At 38.0% G+C, this 24418-nt stretch overlaps 1 protein-coding gene across 1 annotated transcript in view; it reads left to right on the top strand.

The window, feature by feature from the left end:
- The window catches only part of sos2 (son of sevenless homolog 2 (Drosophila)), a 49861-nt gene that overhangs the window by 20743 nt on the left and 4700 nt on the right, over nt 1-24418 (top strand). The window contains 17 exon segments of the mRNA XM_028437638.1: nt 3436-3561; nt 4558-4689; nt 6620-6784; nt 6862-7068; nt 10058-10201; nt 11458-11568; nt 14789-14887; nt 16040-16167; nt 16242-16897; nt 16972-17053; nt 19902-20024; nt 21999-22111; nt 22288-22510; nt 23462-23581; nt 23663-23825; nt 23908-24025; nt 24196-24368. Coding sequence (XP_028293439.1) covers nt 3436-3561; nt 4558-4689; nt 6620-6784; nt 6862-7068; nt 10058-10201; nt 11458-11568; nt 14789-14887; nt 16040-16167; nt 16242-16897; nt 16972-17053; nt 19902-20024; nt 21999-22111; nt 22288-22510; nt 23462-23581; nt 23663-23825; nt 23908-24025; nt 24196-24368 — 2883 coding nt within the window.

The raw sequence follows: 24418 nt of genomic DNA on the forward strand, positions 1-24418 counted from the left end.
AGGCTGCCTATGTTTTCAGGGAGAGCCCCTCCCTCTCTGTTTGCAGCACTTCACCAGAAACGGACGGCGCTTCACAGACACATCAACGTTAAGCGGGGACTGGTGTGCTCTGTATTTAGGAGTGAGTGAGGAGTTGGCAGTTAGAAGTCTTAGTAGATGCTTCCACATGTTGTTTAGCTCAGGAAGCGAGGGGGCGGGGAGGGACAGTTATCATGTGAATCTTCATCACTGACAGTGATTCGACACTAGGGTTGTCACGATACTAAAATTTCATACATGATACCAATACTCAGAAAAAAACTATAATTTTCGATACCACGGTAGGGCTGGGCTGTATGGCCTTTAAAAAAATCTATTTTCAAGCTATATCATGATGTACAATATATATCTCTATTTTGCCCTGGCCTTGAGATGATGCTTTGATGCATACAATTGAACCAGAATGTAAATAATATATGTTGATGTTTTGGCTGGGATGTAATTGTGGTTTCCCCTAACTATTATAGCATAGCGTACTTGTTACTTGTACTTCTTTTTTTCAGAGGCAAACCCTTAAAATATGGAAAGTTAGTTAAAGCCAAATGTCACACAGGGACCTTTATTAACAGAAGTGTAGAGAACAATATCAACATTTATAAAACAAATTATGTGCATTTGTGCACATTTTAAAATTAACTTCAGCTGAAGTACAGCACCAAAGTGCTGTACAGTTTTTTTTAAATTAATATAATGAACTATCAATTATTTATTTATTATTCCTGACAATTGTGAATTTATCAGATACAGAATATATAAACAGTTGCCAATATTAACACAGACACACACGCGCTGTAATGATCGCCTTCTGAGGACTGTCCCTAAGAGCCATGGTAACGTGAGGTCAGAGTTGAGTCATCTTGCCTTTAAGCTTCCCCTGCTTACAATAAACGTGCAGTGTGACGGTAACGAGTTGTTTTGAGTCCAGTTTATAAGGTTATCCACCCACGAAGAGCACGAAGATCTCTACAGCGCACGCCGCACACACACTCACTCCCTCACATACAGTGACACACTGAAGCCAAACCATTCCTAACCTATTTAACCGTTATTCTTTTATTTTACTAACCAGCTGATATGTTGCGCAGGCCCCCCAGCAGCAGCACGAGCCATGCTGCAGCCTTGCCGACGTCAGTTAACTCCGTGTTATGATGGGGTAGTGTGTTCAGCTGCAGCTGAGGGGAGGGGCTGCACGTGTGTCTGTTTGTGTCTGCAGCAGTGAATAAAGTTGTCAGTTGAAACAGGCGAGGGGTAAAAAAACTAGAGATGAACCATAGATATTAAGAGATGAACACGGTGCTGTTAGTGTTGATCCTTTAGCAAGTGTGTATCGTATCCGATACTCACCTTATGGTATCGATACTTTATTCAGTATCGAGGTTTTTGACACAATTCGACATGCACCTCGGTACACTGCCAGCGATACGATACATTGGCGATACATTGAATCACCTGGCGATCCCCTGTTCCCGATTCGATGCAATTTGATGGTGATTCAATTCTACATAATGTGTCACAATGCCATTGTGTGCGATATGATGCGATTCAACATGATGCAATGAAATTATATCAAAAATTTTAATAGAAAATAAGGAACTGCAATTCAGAATGGTACTATAGAGGCAGAGGATTTATTCTGTGCCTTATAAGCAGCAAATTTAACAAAGTGCACTTTTTGCTTATAATTTCTACCAGAATTATGCATCACTTCATGCAACTTTATGCAGTTGGTTCCCTCACATTTGGAGCTGAGTGCAGGGCTCGAGACTGTGACCAAAGTAGTTTTTTTTTTTTTACAGAAGCTATTAATGATTAATGACAAATAAAATCAAGATATAACAATTTGTTAACCTAAAATAAATTACGTTGTGCAATGACTCAGCACTTTCCTACTTCACCTCCTGCAACATCTACAGACCATCAACTTTCCTGCACCTGTGACGAACCTTAAGTTTTAAATCCCTGGTAAGATAATTAAACCAACATAAACACTATTCTGGAAGATAATAGAGATTTTAATTGTGTGGGAACAGATTAATTTAACCACCAATGTACAGGTTAAATATGTATGTTTTATGTGTGGCAAGAAATGAGTAATTAACATGTGTTGATCATGTGTTATCAAATTCATGTTACTTTTTGTAGACTTTCAAATACATTAACTAAAACAAATCTTCTTTATATAACATTGTGTTCATGTAAACTGAGATGTGTCAAAATTTGAAGATGAAAGATACTGTTTTATTTCTTGATGTCAATTTATTTTATTTTATTTTAAACTGTTTTTAAATTACCATTTACATCAATATAAATCACATCAAACTAAATCAAACATTATTCTATATCATTTGAACTTTATATAATTTAATACACTGTATTGTCTTCACTGAGAAGGTATTTATGGCTCCAGGAGGACTTTAATCCAGGTGAGATGAGGTTAAATGGTTCCTTGTAGAGTAAAGGTTGAAGACCCCTGACCAGGGGAAGAGGGTTAGGAGACCCCACTATCAGAGCTGGACCCTCTGAATTTAATTCTATGGGGTGAAACAATGCAGATGCTAAGTTGGTTATAATACTGTTAACTTAATTAAAGTACAGCATTTCTGTAAAATAAAAATAACAGAATACATGGAACCTGTTGTTATGCTTTGCTGTTGTGTAATTGTGTAGTTCTATGTGTGAATTCAAATGTTTTTTTCAAACTTCGGGCAATTCATAAATATAAATGCTTGGCATGACCAAGTATATTAAGTTTCCCTGGGCAGCTTCACTTGCAATTTTACTTTGCCTATATCACTTATATCACAGCTTATTATTGTAAGTGATCTGTGTAACACTTTTGTTTTTGTTGAAACACTTTGTTGTTGTTGTTTTGGTGTGCTGTAAATGGGTCAGCATCATATAAGCTACGGCTTCAGCCTACACCTTTTCGGTTCATTAATTATATGTAATCGTGTAATATAACGCATGTGTTTAATTAACTGATTAACAAAAAGAAAAAAGTGAAAAAAGCTTGACAAACACTCCCACAGTCAGCTCCACACACACAAGATGGTGCAGCTTAGTCCCGCCTCTTCACGGGCGATGAGGCTTCTACGTATATGATGTCCGAGTTGATTAAGGAAGCAAAGCCTGTTATTACAGTATATTGGTTCATTATCTCAGTGGAATGGCTGATATCAGATACTTAATTTTAAAGATAATGTTGGCCGATATCAAAAAGGTGCCAATATTATCGTGCATCCCTACCAGACCTGTTGGAAACCGTTCACCTCTGACGGTTTCACTAAGCATCATGTTGACTTTTAATTTTCTCTTCAGAAATGAACAAAAGTAAACATTCTTCATGCAATGATATTCAACCACTTGTTGTTTCTTCCCTGTGTTTGTTCTCTGCAGGTACAGAAGCAGGTTCACCCAAACCTGATGGCAAAGGAGGACGCCCTGCAGCACATTGAGGAGCTGATCCTGCAGCTGCTCAACATGCTGTGTGTGGCCCAACCTCGGTCCGTGCAGGATGTTGAGGTAATCGTTACCTTGCTCTTTCTAGTTTAATATTAATGCCATTCAGACTTTTGGTTTTATGTGTAATTGAGTAAACACTCACAATGATTTTATAAAGATCTGTCAATTATGAACTTTAGAAATTGTACCAGTTATGGGAGACCGGAAATTTTCCATTTTTCAAACTGATCCAGAATCAGTGTATTGATCCTGATCCCCTCCAAAATGTTTGGAATCTTCCGTGGCCTGAGGCTCATCTTTGGTTCAAATGTTGTTAATATCCGTTTAGCACTTTTGAATAGGGATACGCCTGGTTAACTATAACAAAAACTTAAACCAATTAATGCTACTGGTTAATGTATTTAAATTGGGTACTTTTGTCAGTAACATGTGCAACACGTACCGAAAGGTGCAACAGGTGGACACTTTGCAGCAATGAAGTGATTAAAACTGAGCTCAGTTTGGGACAATTTCACCCAAAAAGATAATGAAGTCATCAGTAACATATGTGGTTTTTGGTGTGGGCGAACACCCTGGGCGCAACTTATGTAGGGGTGCATGAGCCCCTCAAAAAAAAAAACTCAAGTTTTCTAAACCAGGGGGACAGAATCCTGCTAACAAACAGGTGATAATAGTACAATTGATGTTAATAATTGCTCTGAATTTTTTTGTGACCAGACATTCTCCATCAAATGTCTAATAATAACAAGGAGAGCTCCAAATACCAGTAATCTTGTTGCCTTCTTATAAAATGTAAAATAGAAGGTGCATATGAAGAGTAACTTTTATATAAAAAACAAAAAAATACAAGGACCTTTAAAAACTGTGACAAATTAAACTTATTTGATTTTATTATTATTTATTTTTAATTTTTTGCATTTACAGTAAAAAATTGCAACAAAACAAGATGTATCCTCCTATTGTTGAGTTTCCAAGACTCTTGAAACACCATTGAGCGCTCTTGTAACACACCTGGGGAACTTTTTCTGATGCATCAAATCTCTTGTCTTTAATTAGGAACGTGTGCAGAAAACCTTCCCCCACCCCATAGATAAGTGGGCCATTGCAGACGCCCAGTCGGCCATTGAGAAACGCAAGAGGAGAAACCCCTTACTGCTGCCTGTGGATAAGATTCACCCTCTGCTCAAGGTAAACACTGCTGAACACAACAAACACTAGATGCTGCTCGAGGCCTTCACGTGTTTGTTTTTTTACTTTTTCTGGGACGTAAACCAGTCTGAACTGCCTAATGATTAGTCTCTGTCTTTGTGCCATGATTGGGGTCAATTACATTTTTCAATTACAATTACATCTTCAGTTATCCATGTTCAATTACAACTCAATTATGATTATGGTGACTGGCATTTTTTCCAATTACAATTATTAGTTTCCCCTTAAAGTCAATTACTATTACATTCTAAATTACTAAAGTTCAATTACAATTATTCACAATTACTGAGCCTTTAATAAGTAACACAAAAACTAGACAAGACCTGTATTCACAAGGCAAATACATGTTTGGCAATTGAAAATTGCCAAATAGAATTGTTCATGTGAAAGACATCTTATTGTGTGTATTTTGTTGTTGAGTAATGTCCTTTTATGTCATTCTTTTTACTAATTAAATTGAAAATAATAATGCAGGAAAAACAGGAGACTGAACTTGACCTTAAATATGACCTTGAACAAAGGTCAAGGTCACACATTGAAAGGAAATGTTGTTCAATGGTACCAGTCTGAGCACTGTATGTAATTTGTGGCACCATTATAGGGGAAAAAGTATTTTTTTGTGACGTCATGAACTTTGACCCCTACTGATCTTTTTACTGGTAGGTCGTACAGCTTTGGTCCAATTAAACAAAATACTCCACTTGAGATGAGCTTTTCATAAATGTAAGCATCAAACTTGTATGATAAATATTTCTAGAAATATGGAAAAATTTTGTTTTTGCGACTTGACACGACCTTGACCTTGATATTTTGGCTCCAAAAAAGGTCGCCTGCACATCCTTGACATTGTCCCGATGAGATACATACATGTTGCAATAATAATTATAGTTGTTCCAGGACAAAGGAATTGCGGAAGAACTCCTACGAGAACAATGTATTTGGCAATTTTCAGTTGCCAAATACAATAACCTTCCTCTCGCGTTAGCTTTCTGTTAGCATCTCATATGACAACGGGTCAGTTTTGACCCATGTCTTAAATCGGCTGTAAAATACATTAAAGAAATATTATTCATCATCTAAATTGTTTTTCATCTGTTAGCTTGTTAGGCTTCGTAATCAATGAAAATATTGGTTTTAATGTTTTAGGTGTGGGCGTCTGAGCCTTTTTTCTTACAGTATACACCTTGATTTCATTTTTTTAAATGGTGAAATGATCCTCAAGAGAACTGACAGGTAGTGGGAAAACTACAAATGATTAACTATGTATGTGTACATAACGCTGTCATTATTATGACATGACGCCTGTCATTAGCATTAATGAGGTGTCATGAAGGCTGTCAAGTGTTGTTCGTTACCCTAATTCTTAGTTACCCTATCCCCACGAGATCCCTCCACCCCTCCCAGGGGTCTTCAACCTTTACTCTCAAAGGAGCCATTTAACCTCATCTCACCGGGATTAAAGTCCTCCTGAAAATACCTTCTCAATGAAGACAATACAGTGTATAACACAATGTTATATAAAGAATTATTATTTTTTAATTAATGTATTTGAAGGGCTACAAAAAGTAACGTGAATTTGATAACGCATGATCATGTGGTCAACACATGCTAATTGCTAATTTCTTTCCACAGATAAAGCATGTATATTTAACCGGCACATTGGTGGTTCTGTAAGAAAATTGCTGTTTATTTCAATATGATTTTTTTAAAGCTTTAGGGAGCCATTACAAAAGAGTCAAAGAATTTCTATGTCAATTACAAAGTCAACAATCTGAACTCAATTACAATTCAATTATGATTACATTAGCAACTTATTTTAACAATTATTGTTACGTCATAATTTAAATTAATGATCAGTTACAATTATAGTTGACCCAAACCCTGCTTTGTGCTGACTGTGTTTGAACAGGAGGTTTTAGGCTACAAAGTCGACTACCATGTTTCCCTCTACATCGTGGCAGTGCTTGAATACATATCAGCTGACATACTCAAACTAGCAGGTAACTATGTGGGCAACATTCGGCACTACGAGATCAGCCAGCAGGACATCAAGGTGTCCATGTGTGCAGACAAAGTAAGAAAACAAAGTCTCATGTAGACTGGTTTGTGTTGGTGAGTCCTGTGGTAGGATGACTGATGGTTTGATTCCAGGTGCTCATGGACATGTTTGACCAGGAGGAGGACATTGGACTCATGTCTCAGTGCACTGAGGAGCCGTCGTCCTCTGGCGAGCTCACATACGACGACCTGGTGAGGCTTGAAATCGCCGAGGAACGGCAGTACCTGCGAGAGCTGGACCTCATCATCAAAGTGTTTCGCCATCACTTCTTATCCAACACCAAGATTTTCACCACTCAGGTGAGGAAGGCCTGGGCCTCAGTAAAAGCTCACAGATGCAGACCTGGAGAGGAAATATGTGGAAAAGGCATGTGAGCTTTTCCTTAGTGATTATTTCAGATTCCTTTAGGACATTTCTTTAAGATTGAGAAGTTATAGCTAGCACCCGACGGCTAATTAAAAAAATAAATAAAAATGTTCATTAAAGGTCTTCTCAACCTTGGGGTATAAGAGTTACTTATAGGTCTGTGAAGTATTACTTATTACTTATTCATATTCATTTATACAATTGCAAAGTTTTAATTTTAGCAAGGTTCGTAGCATTTCTACCCATACATGCAATGGGACTAATAATTTGCATCATAATTTGTTTTGGTTTTCGGCCTTGGTTTTCTCACTTTCGGTTTCGGCCAAGAATTTTGGTGCATCCCTAATAATAAATATACAAAACGACAAAGAAAATACCAGAACAACAAAAATACACAAAAGCACTCAGAATGACGGGTACATATACAAAACAACAACAAACATACAAAACAATAATTTAAAAACACGCAAACTCTTCTTGTTTACTGTTGATGCTGACATGAATGTTGACCGTGTGACCCTCTGAGTTAGCACTAGAACTCTTTTTACCCATTTTTTTTTTAATCTCACACTTCCTCAGCCATGTTCATTTCCTGCACATCTTGAAGTGCGACTCAGTTGGAAAATATAATTTTTGTAAAGCTTGATTGAAAGATCGATTATTTTAGAATAATTCAACTATTATTGCTGTGTTTCCTTTTATACAACAACTCACAAAATGTTTGAATGCCTCCCCTAAAGTGTAATGTAACCTCAACGTGTCTCTCCTTTGAGCAGATTTAAACCACGTTGGGCAAGTTACTCTAAAATTGTAATTCATTTTATATTACCACTAGTTACAGGCATAAAAACAAAACATACTTGTATTACAATTAGGGATGTTATGGTATGAAAATTTCACACCACGGTTATAGTGACCAAAATCATCTCGGTTATCGATATACCGCGGTATTTTTAAAATGTCTTCAAAATGTTGAAAAAACTGATAAATTGAAATCAATTAACCAAAATCTTTATTTAATTAGATTTGTTATATATTAAAGTCTTAACAATAACAACCTGAACAAAACACTGCAAAGTTAACATTAACTAAGTATAAAAAACTGTGCAAGATAAACATTAAATACAGTTCATAAAAAAGACTATCAAAACTGTGCAACATTAACAATAGTCACAGCAAAAAATTATCAAAAATGCAATATTAACAATAACCACAGTAAAAAAAAAAAATGTTTTCAATAAAAATGGTTCAAAATAAAAATAAGTTAAAAAAAAAAATCTCAAAACTGTAACAACGCAATAATGACCACAGTAAAAAAAAAAAAAAAAAAAAAACAGATAAAAAAAAAAGTGCAGGTGTAATTTCACATTAAGTAAACTTGAATAAGTTTATACCACTACTACCTTTATTTTTTTAATAAAATACAGCAAGAAAGTGTCAGACACTCAGTGAAGTCACTGACGGTTAAAAAAGAAAAGAAAAGACATCCCCGACAGGCAGAGACACAACGCTCTACCAAGCACCACGTCTGAACGAACCCACGGTTACCACAACTCTGGTTAATAAGTAAGTACAAAGTAAACCCAATTAAAAACAAACCTGAAGCTGAAGAAACCCTAGAGAGACAGAGATAGCTGTTCTGTGTGTGTGTAGGGGAAAAACGCTGTGAGGATTTTCATTCAATCCTCTTCGAAAGTGGAAAAATGCCTTGAGGGCCGCTAGTATCACGTCCTCCCTCTGCCATGTCTTCTTCACAACATAAGAAGCGCACGCGTAGGGAGACTGATAAACTATCTCACGAGTTTTCTAATAATGCATCAATTTTATTTAGCGCTTTTTTGGACACTCAAAGACGCTTTACAGAATTAAGGGATTTTTCTTTCACTCCACACTTAGTGGTGGTGAACTACTATTGTAGCCACAGCTGCCCTGGGGCAGACTGACAAAAGCAAGCCTGCCAAAGTGCGCCATCGACCACCACCAACATTCACTCACACACTAGATTCATACTAGGAATCTGGGTGAAATGCCTTGCCCAGGGACACAATGACAGATACCACTGAGGTGACTGTCCCCCACTGTGGCACCTGGAATTCTCAGTGGTCTCCATCCAACTACTAACCAGGCCCAGACCTGCTTATCTTCAGAGATCTAACGGGATTGGGCAATGACAGGCTGGTATGGTTCTACACCGTGGTTATCGGCCAATCAGTTACCATGGTAATAAAAACACAAACGGTAACCTTCACCGTGGTTTACCGTGATACCGGTAACCGTTACATCCCTAATAATAAATGTAGCTTAGTTACACTGCTTTAAGTTACTTTTAGCTAATCGCATATTTATGTTAAGTGAAGCCATTTTAAAAAATTCTAATCCTATTTAATTGATACCATTACAGATTAATGTTTACAAATGTGACACCAAAAAACACTTTCCTTTTCCTTTTAAATACAAACACACAAACTAATATTTATTTATTAAACAAAAACACAAAAGAAAGACTTAATGTTCAGGTATCATTAGGTATGAATGAATGAATTTGAAATCATGGTAGTAATTCCACCTTACAAATGTGTAGTCTGTTTCCATGGCCATGGGTTATGATTTGCAACAGTCTGCTCTGCAGCAAGGACGTCAGTGCGCAGGTTCTTCTTCTACGCTGCAGAAATGGGTAGAATTTACGGTGGCGTCTTCAACACTTTTTTTTCTTTGTTTTCATTGGAATATCAGTGGAATTCTTTAAAGTCTCCATGTAACTTGTGTTACTGAGATTTGTAACAAGTAATAAATCGCTGATTTTTGTTTCAGTAATGTGTTCCTTAATAAAGGAATATATTACAGTAACTTGTAATGCGTTACTCCCAACACTGGATGTAAATGTATCCAAAGCTTTGGTGACCCCTTTATTTCCTTTTGCAGGATGTTGAAGTGATCTTCAGCAACATCTTGGACATCCACGAGCTGACGGTAAAGCTTCTGGGACTGATAGAGGACGCCGTGGAGATGACGGCTGATGGCAGCCCTCACCCGCTGGTGGGCAGCTGCTTTGAAGACCTTGCAGAGGTAGAGCCTATGACTTTAAGTGAATACATCCAAAAGTCATCAATTCATGGGTCATACAATCATATTTCAATCATTTGCTAATATGTTGTTAATGTGGTCACAAACTATTTGTTTTAAAGATCAATCACTATTGATGAAAATTACATTCTGGAATGTGTGCAACTAGGAATATAGTTTTGGAGCTCAGCAGCAAGACCCAAATATTTACATTATGCAGTCCATAACTAACAACTATCTATGAAGTATAGGGCAGGGATGTCCAGAAGCGTAGGCGGTGGGCGGAATGGCCTACTACTCTCTTTGTGGCCGCCTTCTACTCTTAAACATGTTCATAAATGATTCCTTACCCCTTTAGCACCGAAAGAATATCTGTAATATTACGTGAATAGTCCGGTTTTTCTATTAGCTCTGTCTGCTAGCGCGTAGCATCTCTTCTTCACTGCACAGAATAGCTGCATCCCAACTGAACACTGCGTTACCAGCACCCTCTGTTGGTCCAAACAAATATCTGGCGGCTGTAACTGAAGGAAAACAATCATTCTCTCTAAATATTTCCCCAATAATATAATAAATCATTATAAACATTACTGAATTCAACTAAATTAAATAAACATTATTTTTTAAGAAAGATTCAACAAAGAACATTCATGATCAATATTATCATGAATTAAAAGAATATTAATGTGCACTAAATATGTTACCAACAACAAGCAAACCACACAAAACTAATGTTAATCATGCAGATATGTTCCAGTACCAGACAGCATTCTACAGAGGACTACTAAGAGACCAAGCACCCATACTACTGCTATACTATAAGTTGGTACATTTTCAACAGGAAAGAGGTAAACTGATAATGATGCTCAATTCTTTATCATCATTACCATGGATACCAGATTTTAACTTGTAAATGCATCATGCAAACAAAAACTAGGTGAGAAAATACATCATGCTCAGAAAAGTGCTACAAAATAGACCCAATTACACTAATATAATGCACCAAAAGCCACCACATAGCATCATTTTTGCTAAATTTTGCACCCGACCTCTCTAGGTGTCGTGTGTTATCGGCACGCAGCAGCAGCAACTCGCCGCGAGTTTTAGCCTTCTACTTTTTTTTTAAGCCTACTACTTAATTTTTTTTCCTGGACATCTCTGATAGGGAGATGTGAAATGAAAATTTCTGAGGTGAATTTATTAGTTATCAGATGATGCCAGCTTTGTGAAGCAATGTTTTCTGGTGTGGCTGTGTTTAGGAGCAGGCATTCGATCCTTACGAGACGCTGTCCCAGGACATCCTCAGTAAGGATTTTCACGAGCACTTCAACAACCTGATGGCACGACCGACAGTTGGCCTTTACTTCCAGGTGAGATGTTCAGCAGCATTATGTTACGTAAGAAGGACATTGAAATGGAGCAACTTTGCTAGTTTTCTGATTCATATGCAGTAAATGGAAAGGAAAAAGAACAGAAATTATCAAAGATTTATGACTTTGGTTCTAACATAATGAATAAATTTACAAGCATATTTTATACACTATACATGCTCAGCAGACAGTCGACTCACCTGTTTAGAATAAACAATAATCTGTCCTTATTTTCCTACAAAATCTTTTGTGGGTCATTCCACATCATTTCAACAAATAACCCACGCACTTCTGTCTAAAAAAAATTCAGATTTTTTTACCAATTGTTTTGCACCCAAATCATGACTGACTGTATATTTCACACTGGACCTCAAGCAGCTTGTGTTCTGTTCCTCACTCGTCTTCCTCTAAACTCTTGGACCTTGATTCCTGAATGAAAGGCGCACTTTATTTTCATCACAAAAGAGGACCTTAGACCACTGACCAACAGTCCAGTCCTTCTTCTCCTTTTTTTTTCTGCAAAAACTGAAAAATAAATGGTGATTTCTTCAGTATTCTATTTTTTTGAATTCCTGTTTTCGTTGGTTTTATGAACTGGAAGTCCAAATTATGTAAAAATAAGCAAATAAATACTTGAAATTGTTTCAAATGTGGGCCCTGAATCTAGAATCTATGAAAGTTTAACTTTTTAAATGAAATTATGGAAATTAAACAACTTTTTCATGATATTCAAATTTTTTAGAAAGGGTCTGTATATGTGACTTTTTGTGTGTTGTGCACTGTGAGAATGCTGAGCTATCAATACTCTGATCTAACTTTGGCCCCGTGTTGTTGTTGTGTTCTAGCTGACGAGCACACGGCCTCCTTCCTCCATGCACACACACATTAATTCAGAGAAATCTGTCAGGGGAAAACATTTAAATGGATACTCTCCAGTTACAGCTCTGCTCCACACTCGCTCAACCGATTCACGAGATCATTTCATATTTTTAGTCCGCGCTACTCGACTCAAAACGCCACTCACTTTGTTCTTTTTCTTCTTCTTGTTGTGTACACTCGTTAAAATCACTACTCCTCTGTTATTCTTGAACGGATCAGACTGAAAGTTGTTCGCTATCATCTATAGATGTGTATGCATCGATGCTCGGAGCCTGATTTTTGCTTTGGGCCCCAAAAGAAAAAAAAACTGAAAGTTGATTCGTTATTTATTTGCGAGTCAAATATTACGACGGTTGGTGGTACCAAATCATTGGCACATACCAATATATGGGGCCTATTTTTCTAATGGCTACTCCTCCATTAGTTCTTGTTAGATTGGAATGCAGTTTGGTATGAATGAATATGATGAGACGCTCGGAGCCCTTTTTTTAAATGGGGCCAGGGACCAACAACCCCTTTTCTGGCAATTTCCAGATTTATGGGAACATAGTTGTGTAATATATCTTTCAAAGGTAATTCAACGTAGATTATGATTATGCCTCACACAAATCGATTAGGGGCCCCTTTTTTCCGCAATTTCCATTAAAGTTGTTTTCTCATTTATTCAGTTGGTGGTACCGAATCATTGACACACACAATGTATGAATGGGGCCCATTACTCCGTATGTACTACCGGGGGCACCAAGGGGTCCCATTTCCCAAATGACTACTCCTCCGTTAATGCTCGTTGAATCTGGCTGTAATGATTCTGACATGGATGATTCTGTGAGTGGATGTTAACAGCCTCTCAGAGACCTTTTTTTTACTCAATGGAACCGAGTCATTTGACTGAATCCTCAGGATCGTGGTACGTGCTATTCGGCTCAGAGACATTCCGCGGGCCCGGCCGTCGTTCATCCGAACTTGTTCCTGTGCCGTTCACATTTTAACTTTCAGTCACAGCTGCTAGCTTTGAGTTATATTTGGTCAAAAGGTCCAACGTGCTTAGTCAAGCTGATATTCATTAGATCCTAGATTAATTTCCACTGATTAAAATTCTTTTATATCTATACTGTATATATATGTATATATATATATATATATATACATATATATATACATATATATACTGTATATATATATACATATATATATACTGTATATATATATACTGTGTGTGTATATATATACTGTGTATATATATACTGTGTATATATATATATATAAAATTATTTGTCTAAATACAGTGAGATGCAGTCAGGGTAGGCAGAGCCTCACCTGTCATCATGGCATGTAAAATGCTAACATTTATAAGAGAAAGTGAATCAGTCCACTTGAGTGCTCTATAAATTTATTTTCTGTATGATTTCAACATTCTTATGGTCAAAATCGCTGAATTAATGCATTTTTATTTCAACCCCATTGAAAAAGTGTGAGAGGAGGCAGAGAGTAGCGGTGTTTCACCGGTGACATCACAGTCACACACACTAATGGAGCCAGCATTGCTTTCTCTCTTTATATCACTAATCTACATGTTTGATTACTCATTTACTGACATGCTGATGTTCCACAGTCTGTCTAAAATATTTAATGATCATGTGGGACATATTTAGTCTTTCTGGTCGTCTGCGTCATCTATAAATGTGAAAAAGAAGAGTGTGAGGCTGACAGTACTGTGACTAACAGACCAGGGGGCAGTGTTCAGCACTAAGGAGACATGCATAGCCTTCCTCACCATCAGTCCCAAAACAAGACCCTTAAACCCCAACTTCAAAATAAGATCATTCATGGCATTCATTTTTATTTAGTAAAAGAGAGATCAGCCCCCACCCCCCCTAAAGAATCAAATACAATCTTATTGAAAATGCTTTTGTTTTAATATATAATGAAAAATCTTGTTTTTCTTGCTCTTGTATTGTCAAAACATATGGAATGGATTAAAGATTAATCAAAACCTTTCAAAACAACTGAATGTTTTGATTAAGGCCAAAATATAAATATTATCAGAATTTTTTTTTTTTTTTTGTAAGTTATATTCAAATTCGTGCCATTTCAGTGCGAGAACATACAATGTATGCAAGAAAATCTTCTTGCAATGGCAGAATAAAAATGAATAAAAGTATGATGAAATAACTGCTCCCTATTTACAAAGTATTTGCAAAATTATATATAAAAAAAGAAAGAAATGCATTTAAGTCATACATTTATGCATCTGACTGGAGAGGAGTCGGTGCCTCGTGTCACTGTCTACATGTAATGTTTAAGGAAGCACTCTAATCAACAGTTTTGTGTTTGTCTGCAGTCAGTAGCAGAGGGTTTTAAAGAAGCTGTCCAGTACGTCCTTCCCCAGCTGATGATGGTCCCAGTTTACCACTGTATGCACTATTTTGAGCTCCTACAGGTATGTCGTCTTCAGCTCAACAGTTGATTGTAGTTAAACCCAAAGCTTTAGCACCAAGCATGAACTGAAAGGGCAAAGTTTTAATAGTTTATCATTTTAAACAAGTCATGGATTTGTTGTTGTCATTTTTAGTTGTTGCTCAAGTCTTAATTGCAATTGAATTGCAATTTTACATGGATTATTGAAAATGTAATTGTAATTGAAAAATGTAAATAACCCCAACCCTGGTATGAGTGGTGTCGTTATTTCATAAACATGTCTGTGAATGATTACTGTATATATATACATATATATATTACTTGTATATATGTATATATCATCCTTTATAACTATTAATAATAATTTTTATTATTATTATAGTGTTTCTGGTTTGTTTTAGTTTTTTGCACCATCCACCAAGTCACATTCCTTGTATTGTTTTAAACTCTATTTGGCCAATAAAACTATTGTGATTCTGACATGCCTACGTAGGGCTGGGTAAAAAATCAATTTAATTAATTAATCGAATTTGACGATAAAAACTTTTTTTATTTTGAAAATATGAGGGTTTTTTTTTAAAAAAAAGAAAAATTTTATTTATTTTTGTTTTACCAGCACCACAGTTTTTTCGGACTTTTTCGCGTTCCAATGTGAGCCCGCCCCCTCTTTGTTTACATGTGTTTACCCTTTGAGTATTCTATATGTGTGCCACAGGCATGTTTAATGTTTTATTTGCACTATACTGAGATGCTATGGGAAGAGTTTATTATTTTTTTAATTGTAATGTTATGTGTTAAAAAATAAAATATGCAGTTATCTGATTTCTTAATCTGAAAATTTAAGCTACTGTGAAGTTGTTGTGGCACTTTTGCTTTAACCTAAAGCTTGAAATAGTTGAATGTCAGAGCCTCATTTACTTTTTATTTTGGGATTGTTCTTTGCATTTTAACTCTTGAGGACAATCACAGCAATAAAGTTACACTTTTGACAATATATCTGATGTCTGCAGTCATTTTTAAGTGCATTGAGAAAAAAATCAAGTCGAAACTCAAACTTTTCTTCAAAAAAATCAAAGATTTTTTTTAAGTTAAAATTGCCCAGCCCTATACCAACGCTGCTCATATTTGTACTGATGCTTTGTCTTTGTTTTGAACTGTTATTGAACCGTTCCAGCAACTGCAGGAGCGCAGCGAAGACCAGGATGACAGGGAGTGTCTGAAACAGGCCATCACAGCCCTACTTAACCTTCAGTGTAGCGTGGACCGCATCTATGCCAAACACCAACCTCGCCGTAAACCTGGGTACGCCCCCTTTATACTGCACAGTACCGTGCAATGATTCCATGTCCTAACCACGTGACTGTCCTCTCCCACAGTGAGCCCATGTACCGGCTCTACAGCAGACAGGTACGTAGCAAACAGCTCGCCATCAAACGCATGAACGAGATCCAGAAAAGCATTGACGGCTGGGAGGGCAAAGACATCGGTCAGTGCTGCAGCGAGTTCATCCTGGAAGGCCCGCTGTTACGAGCCGGCGCCAAACACGAGAGGCACAACTTCCTGTTTGACGGCCTCATGATCAGCTGCAAGGCCAATCAGAGCTCGCGGCTCCCGGGCTCAGGCAGCGGGGCAGAGTACCGCCTCAAGGAGAAGTTTGTTCTGAGAAAGATCCGCATTGTTGACCGCGAGGACTCGGCCGAGCTGCGGCATGCCTTTGAACTCATTGGCAAAGATGAGAACTGTGCAGTTTTTTGTGCACGTGCGGCCGAGGAGAAGGCAGCGTGGATGGCGGCGCTCGTGACTCTGCAGTACCGCTCCACTTTGGACCGCATGTTGGACACGGTGCTGCAGCACGAAGAACAGGCCCACCCTCTAAGACTGCCCTCCCCAGAGCTGTACCGCTTTGCTGTGCAGGACTCTGAGGAGAACATCGTGTTTGAGGACAAAGTGCAAAGCAAAACGGGCATCCCCATCATGAAGGCTGGTACGGTGGTCAAGCTCATAGAGAGGCTCACCTACCACATGTATGCTGGTAAGATGCTGCTGCTGCTCACGAATATTAGCTTCCTCCTCCTTTCTCATCTGATCTGTTTAACCTGTTTCCAGACCCCAACTTTGTCCGCACATTTCTTACCACGTACCGATCGTTCTGCAAACCACAGGAGCTCCTCACGCTGCTCATTGACAGGTACGTTTATCACCTACTTCTCCTTCAGTGTCAGCTTTTGTTGGCAGATCTAACTTTAGCAATGTTTGCATCAGGGTCTAAATCACATGTGTCAAACTCATTTTAGTTCAGGGGACAAATATGGACCAGTTTGAGATTAAGTGGGCCACTTATAAATTATATATAAGTGATAAAGTATATGTGTATTAGTCCCTGCAGAATCTTCATTTAAAATTCCCTGATTTTGGGAATTTGGAGAAATTTTGAGGAAAATTTGCCAGATTTTGGAAAAATTCAGTTCTTTCAACAATTTGAGATCAAAAATAACTGCCATAATGTGATATAAGAACTGGAAAACTGAGCTCTGCAAATATTATGGATTTTAATAGAATGTTTATATTTGGAGGGGCTTTATTTATCTACAACTGAATTAGTTGGTCATTTACAAAATGTTTCATGTTTTTCTTCTAATCATTTTTACTTTCTCTCAAGCAGGGCTGGATTTGATGCTCTAAAGGGTCGGATTTGGCCCTGGGCCTAGAGTTTGACACATGTGGTCTAAATCATTAGCATTATTTTTATCCTGAATGCTGTATGCAAAGAAACAATCATGCTTTATCAGATTGGCCTGGCAAATGCAAACTGTTTTGATTTAGGAGACACTCCAACTCAAGAACGGTTTGTTCTGCAGCTTTGCAGGCTTTCCTCTGTTTTCTCAAGTATATAAAACTGACTCCTGTAAAGCATCTGAGACCTTATTTAAAAAAACATTGAGTAGAATGTTCACTAAAAGTGAGAATTTCAGGAAGTTGTAGGTCCTCAATAGAACGTGCAGGGGCACAGCTTACCTCCTCCATGCTGTGCAGGTTGATAAGGCGTGCCCCCAAAAAAGAGAAAATGTAGAACATGAGAAATTTGTTTATAATAAATATTATTTCTTCAAAAATAAATGTTTTTCTGATGCAATGGTTTTTATTATTTTTGTTTCTAGTGAAAAATGAATAAACAGTAAATATTATAAGACAGAGAGAAGAAATAAATAAAAAATAATATCTCAAGAAAGAGTAACCTTTATACTATAAGAAAAAAATCTCATCCCAGTTTGAATTTACATTCCCACATGCAGTTATGGGCAAATGAAAATAGTGGAAAAAAAAAAAGTTGTATTTCAGATTTAAAGAGCGTGTCACCCAAGAACCTAATCATTAGTGATGTGAACAGTCTATGTTCATAGCTCTAAGCTGATCATATTACAGGGAGCTGAGGCATAATTTAAGTTGTTTACTGAAGGCCCAAACATGTTCCAGACCCAAACACACACTCACTTCTTTCCAATTTTGAGGGACTAGCATGTCCGCAAGATAGGATGTATGGGAGATCTTTTGTATATTCTGAGAGAATTACTATACCATATTTACCTCTCAGGATATGTGAAAATAAACACATACCCCCCTCACTAAATTGGCCATATTCATTCGATCAAACTAAAAATGTAGTGTGCTCATTGAGACCGAAGTGCATGGGATGTTCTGAAAATGTGTTGGAATGACCCATTTATAACACAGCAGGTTTGGTATGATTATGTGGATATATAACTCTGATATGTGAGCACATCATTGGCACTAGGCTTTACACGATCAGGAATTTTGGGCTGCTCACCGATGAGTGAGTTTAAAAAAAAAAAACGATCACCGATCCGACCATAAGTAGTCGGGTTGTTTTTTTTAGGTACCAACTGAATTCCTTCAGTACTACCTGATACAGATTCACAGAAAATCAAACGGTCCCATGTTTGAGGACCTAAATGTATCCTTGTGACTGTGAGGGAGTGGAAGAGTTGAAGTTCCATGCAGGACCTGAACATAACATTGCACGCTCAAGAACGCCATGGCTCTGCTTTTTAAAATGTGATGCAGACGGAGCACTTGCAGCAACAGCAGCTGTGTCAACTACAAGAGAGTTGGAGATGAAGCTGCGGAGCTAGACCAAACTGGAACTACGTGAAGCCTCCATCAGCATTAGCATTAGGAACAAAGACATATTTACTGACTGTGGCATCACAAAACCTGCTGTTGCATATAGTTCGTACACAGCGGTGGTGGGGCGCACGCACACATGCTTCTGTGTCCACCATCGCCCAGAAACGGACAGAAGTGTTTGTTATGAAAGCGAAAGTAAACGGTAGCGCATCGCTCTGCTCTAGGACTCTCCATTTTAACGTGCTCGGGCAGAATGAATAAAACAAGCGCACGCACACATACAAACACACACACAGACACAAACAACAGACGCTTTCAGAGCCAGTAGACTGGGGAAGAAGTCCGGTGCTCATCCGCTCCGCACCAACCGAGAGACATTTTCACCGTTCACCTTTGTGCACAAATGTGTGTGAAATAATGCCATGTCACATAAAGGAAACAACTCTTGGGTGTAAATGAGATAAAACAATGCAATGGGAGCATCGACAGAAAGTTTCATCACAACAATGACGTCATTGATCAGATCGGCAAATTAAGACATTATTGCCGATCACATTAATTGCATAAAATGCAAAATATCGGCCAATCAAATATAGCCGATCAGATCGGTGTAAAGCCTAATTGGCACCGTCATTTTCCCACGTCTCCAAAGTGTTTCTGCGCCAGGTTTAGAGTTACTGCACCCGTGTGCACATTCTGACGCTACGTTTATTTTTATAAATCACAAGCTTTACGTTAAAAGTATCGTGTATGTCTTTCAGGCCCCGTTTTGGCCGTACGAAACGGGTATAAATGAGGACCCTGGTTTTTTCTTTCCAGGTTTATTATTGGCTGCATCGCCAAAACTTTTGACTGTTGCTCTTTCTGTGTCTCATGGTCACCGTTTCCAGGATTGAGATCCCTGAGCCTGAACCGACTGAGGAGGACCGACAAGCGCTTTGGAATGGAGACCAACCAATGGCAGCCGAGCTCCAGAGGTTTAGAAAGGAATACGTTCAGCCGGTCCAGCTCAGGTAGGGCTGCTTGTTTTTGGGTTAATTCTTCTTCTTCTGATGAATAAAAGAACAAACAGGACAAACTGTTTTAGAGCTGATTTGAAATGCGTGAGGAACTTATTTAGTGAATACATTTTGTAAATGACCAAGAACCATAGGAATGAGTTCTATTGAAGGGTGGACGTTTCTCTTTTGGATTGATCTTTAATCCAAACTCCTAAAGACTTTCATGGACACAGTGAACGGTCGCTCATGTTAATTTGTTCTTAATTCTGCTAAAGAGCGTCATTGTCCCTTGATTGGATCCTTCAACCTCTCCTGTTAAGGTCAAGTTATCCCTCTGAGCTCCGTGTTTTCTGTCCCATTAGCTTTGGTTTCCTTATAAGGACTCATTGAGCAAGGACTAATCACCTGAGTACCATTAAAGCCTGAGACCCTCTCAGCAGACAAGCAGGGGCAATAAAACCCTCTAAATGTTAGTCACAGAATGGTGGAAGCATGAGTGGGTCGTTTGAAGTGAGTCAGGACTCGAGCTGAACGTTCATAGAGGACGTTATGTCACACAGACAAAGATGACTCCACCTTGTATGTACAGGCACAGTAACGTTTAAAACCAGTGATGTCCTGAACTAATCCACTGTATTAAGGCTGGTCCTTTTCTGTCAGCTTTGTGAAATACAAGAGGGAAAAGTCTGAAGGGATTAAACCTTCAACAGTCTTTCATCATTTCAGTGATATAGTATATATCATTATTATTTATACATTTCAATATTGTGAGGTGCCCTAAGGAGCTCTAGTCACCAATGAGCTCCATCTAAAATCTGATTTAATTTCCATGCTTTAAACGTACAAAGATAAATACAGATGTGAGATGTAGTTAGTACTTAGTGGAGCAGAAGTTTCCAACTGTTTTTGGGTTGTGACCCCATTTTGATACCACAAATGTCCCTCGACCCCAGAGACATTTTTTTCTAGAATTTGTTTTTGATCATGTTTATTAAAGTGTGTTAAAAATACAGAGTAGTCATCTCAGATATTTTTATACTGCATTTTATTTGAACTAGATTTATATTTGATAAAGTAGTTTAAGTATAGAAAACAGTTGTTTGATATTTATTGTGTGATGTGTTCATTTGAAAAAATGTATGTGTGTGTATATATATATATATACACACATTTACTAGAGATTTCAGGCGACCCCACTGAGGTCCCAAACCCAAGGTTGAAATACACTGTAGTAGAGTTAAATACTGCTTCATGTGATAAAGTTTTAGTATTAAATAAAAACATCTTTAAATGTTTATTTTCACTGAAACATTGTGACTAATGTGTTGCAGATCTGGTGTATGGTCAGTGGAGGTTATATATAATATAGTATATAAAATATATTTTTAAGGTGGATTTTTTTAAAAAAATGACATAATTGTTAAATTTTTCAAAAGTTACACATTATACGGTTAGTTAAAATGTTTTTGTTAGTAGCTAGGAAAATAGGAAGACGATGATTTTCTATGAAATATAATTAAATGAAACTATCGCATAAATTGAGAAATAAAGTGTTACAACTTAAAAATATTTCCTACCTTTTTAAGTTGCTGCTATCCCTCCTTATTATATTAGCCTCTAATTAAAGTGAAACCATGAACATTTAGTATTTAAGACATGCTTTTCTAACTGGTAGCCCTATTCAATACCTATGAAGTAACACACAGTTTCAGAAAGGTTTGTTCATCATTCCGACTGATGAATCTTTCTAAGAACTTTATTTGATATTTTCATAGAGAAGTCATCTTTTTCTACCTCATTCACGCAGACAAAGCTCTGTAATGAAACGTGTCTACCCTACAAACATACATGAGAACACTTAGAAAACCTACATTTTTTCTGACATGGTGCATTTTGTTTCAGTCTAAAGATTGTTTCTAACGTAGTTACTCTTTTTATTTGTGACATTGTCCAGTAGGTAACGCAATGAACTTTTTGGCTTTACAGGGTTCTGAACGTGTTCCGTCAGTGGGTGGAGCATCATTTCTACGACTTCGAGAACAACCCAGAGCTGCGGAGTCAATTAGAAGAATACATCACCAGCAAAATTCAACTGCGAGGTCACTCTTTTTCACAAGTTGTTGGTTTTCGCCAATGAAAGCTCAGATGGAAATTATGTTGTGTGTTAAAAAACAGTTGAATTATCGATTCTTCTTCTTTTGTGTCACATGGCCCAGATCAATCACAAGAGTCTGAATCTTTCATAAATGTAACAATGTAAATGGTTCTTTTCCAGGTAAGTCAATGAGGAAATGGGTGGAGTCTATCAATAAGATCATCAGAAGGAAGCTGCAAACTCAAACCAACGGAGTCAGTCACAACATCACCTTTGAAAGCTCCCCTCCACCAATCGAGTGGCACATCTGCCGAGGCGGTCAGGTGGACTCATTCGACCTCATGACCCTTCACCCCATCGAGATAGCGCGACAACTGACACTGCTGGAGTCTGAGCTCTACAGGTAACGTGGCACCAAGCCCAGAACTTCCAGCAGATTGGACCCATTGATTCCCAGTCCTATCACCTCACTGCCTCACAGTCAATTTCAGCTCGATTCAGATTTCTCCACGTTAACACCAAAATAAACATACACTATTGTCTTTCTGCAACTTTCAGTTGTTGGGAAGTCTCTTTGTGAGAGTTTTTGGGAACAAACACAAGAAGTCACAGAACGAATGAAGTGAAAACACTTCTATGCATTCATCTACAGCAGGGGTTCTTAACCTTGGGCTCAGGACCCAATTTGGGGTCGCAAGCCACTGGGAGGGGATCACCAGATGCCTTCAAGAAACTAAGAATATTTTTTGAACAATTTGAGTCATTTTTTTTAAATTTTTCCCCTTTTTCTACGACTACACCAAACTTGCCATATTTTAACTTATTTTCATCCCTTTTTCTTGCCATATTTTGTTCCTTTTAATGCATTTTTGCTACATTACTGCATCACATTTCAATGCACTTTCTGCAAGTCTTTTCCACTTTCAAGACATTTTCGGCACTCAAAAACCCTTTTCACCACTTTTCCCACCTATTGTTGCATATATTGACCCATTATTGTCACTTTTAACCTTTTTTTGTGCTGTTTTCCTACTTTTGAAATTATATCACCGCTGCCCCCCATTTCTGCCACTTTTAAGCCAATATTGACACTTTGGATAAATAGGGTTAAGTAATTATTATTGATGTGGTTCTAGTTCTATAGTTAGCATCAAACAGAAAGCTGCAATGATAAGTTATTGTACATTTGTTGTAAAGGATAAGTTTAAGTTTCTGCTTTAAAAAGAGTCTTTTCATCTAAAGCTGCTGAAAACGGGAACAAAAAGCTAGAAACTATCTTTCAGAAACCTGCTAAAACCAGCTGGTTAGTGTGTACTCAATATAAGTGTGAATATCTATCGGGCTTCATCCACAGAGCCGTGCGCCCCTCTGAGCTGGTTGGCAGCGTCTGGACTAAAGAGGACAAGGAGAAGAACTCTCCAAATCTGCTCCGGATGATACGCCACACCACCAATCTCACCCTGTGGTTCGAGAAGTGAGTCCCAGCGTTGACTCAGTCAGCAGCAGCGATCGCAGCATGTGTGTGACGTTTTGTATGCGCATCACTGGCTTTCAGGTGTATCGTAGAGACCCAGAACCTGGAGGAAAGAGCTGCGGTGCTGTCGCGGGTCATAGAGATTCTGCAGGTTTTCCAAGAGCTGAACAATTTCAATGGCGTGCTGGAAGTGGTCAGCGCCATCAACTCAGTCCCCGTCTACAGACTGGACCACACTTTTGAGGTGAGTCTAGCATCAGAAGTTCAGCCATACATACACACAAATAAATAGACTGATTGATGAAAGTCACTTCCCCGTCCTTCAGGCGATACCGGAGAGAAAAAGGAAAATTTTGGAGGAGGCTGTGGAGCTGAGCCAAGACCATTTTAAGAAATACTTGGCTAAACTCAAGTCAATAAATCCACCCTGTGTGCCTTTCTTTGGTGAGTTTTCTTTACTGTGTGTCGAATATAAGTAGAGTCATTAAGAAACAGTTTCTTTGTCTGTATTTTTTCTATAGTTAACAGTGAGTGAGTAGTGTATTAAATATAAGGGGTCAGTAACCCTTCAATGAGCTCAACTTTCCTTTGTCTTTAACTTTCGTGGTCTTCAGGTATCTATTTGACCAACATCCTCAAAACAGAAGAAGGCAACCCCGACTTCCTGAAGCGCCACGGCAAAGAGCTGATCAACTTCAGTAAGAGGAGGAAAGTAGCTGAAATCACTGGAGAGATCCAGCAGTACCAGAACCAGCCGTATTGTCTGAAGGTGGAGCCAGACATCAGGGTGAGTGACGCTCTCGGCTGTTTTTACAAATGTGGCCTAAAACTTTGGAA

The sequence above is a fragment of the Gouania willdenowi genome, chromosome 22 (assembly GCF_900634775.1).
Source record: "Gouania willdenowi chromosome 22, fGouWil2.1, whole genome shotgun sequence".
Classification (NCBI taxonomy): domain Eukaryota; kingdom Metazoa; phylum Chordata; class Actinopteri; order Blenniiformes; family Gobiesocidae; genus Gouania; species Gouania willdenowi.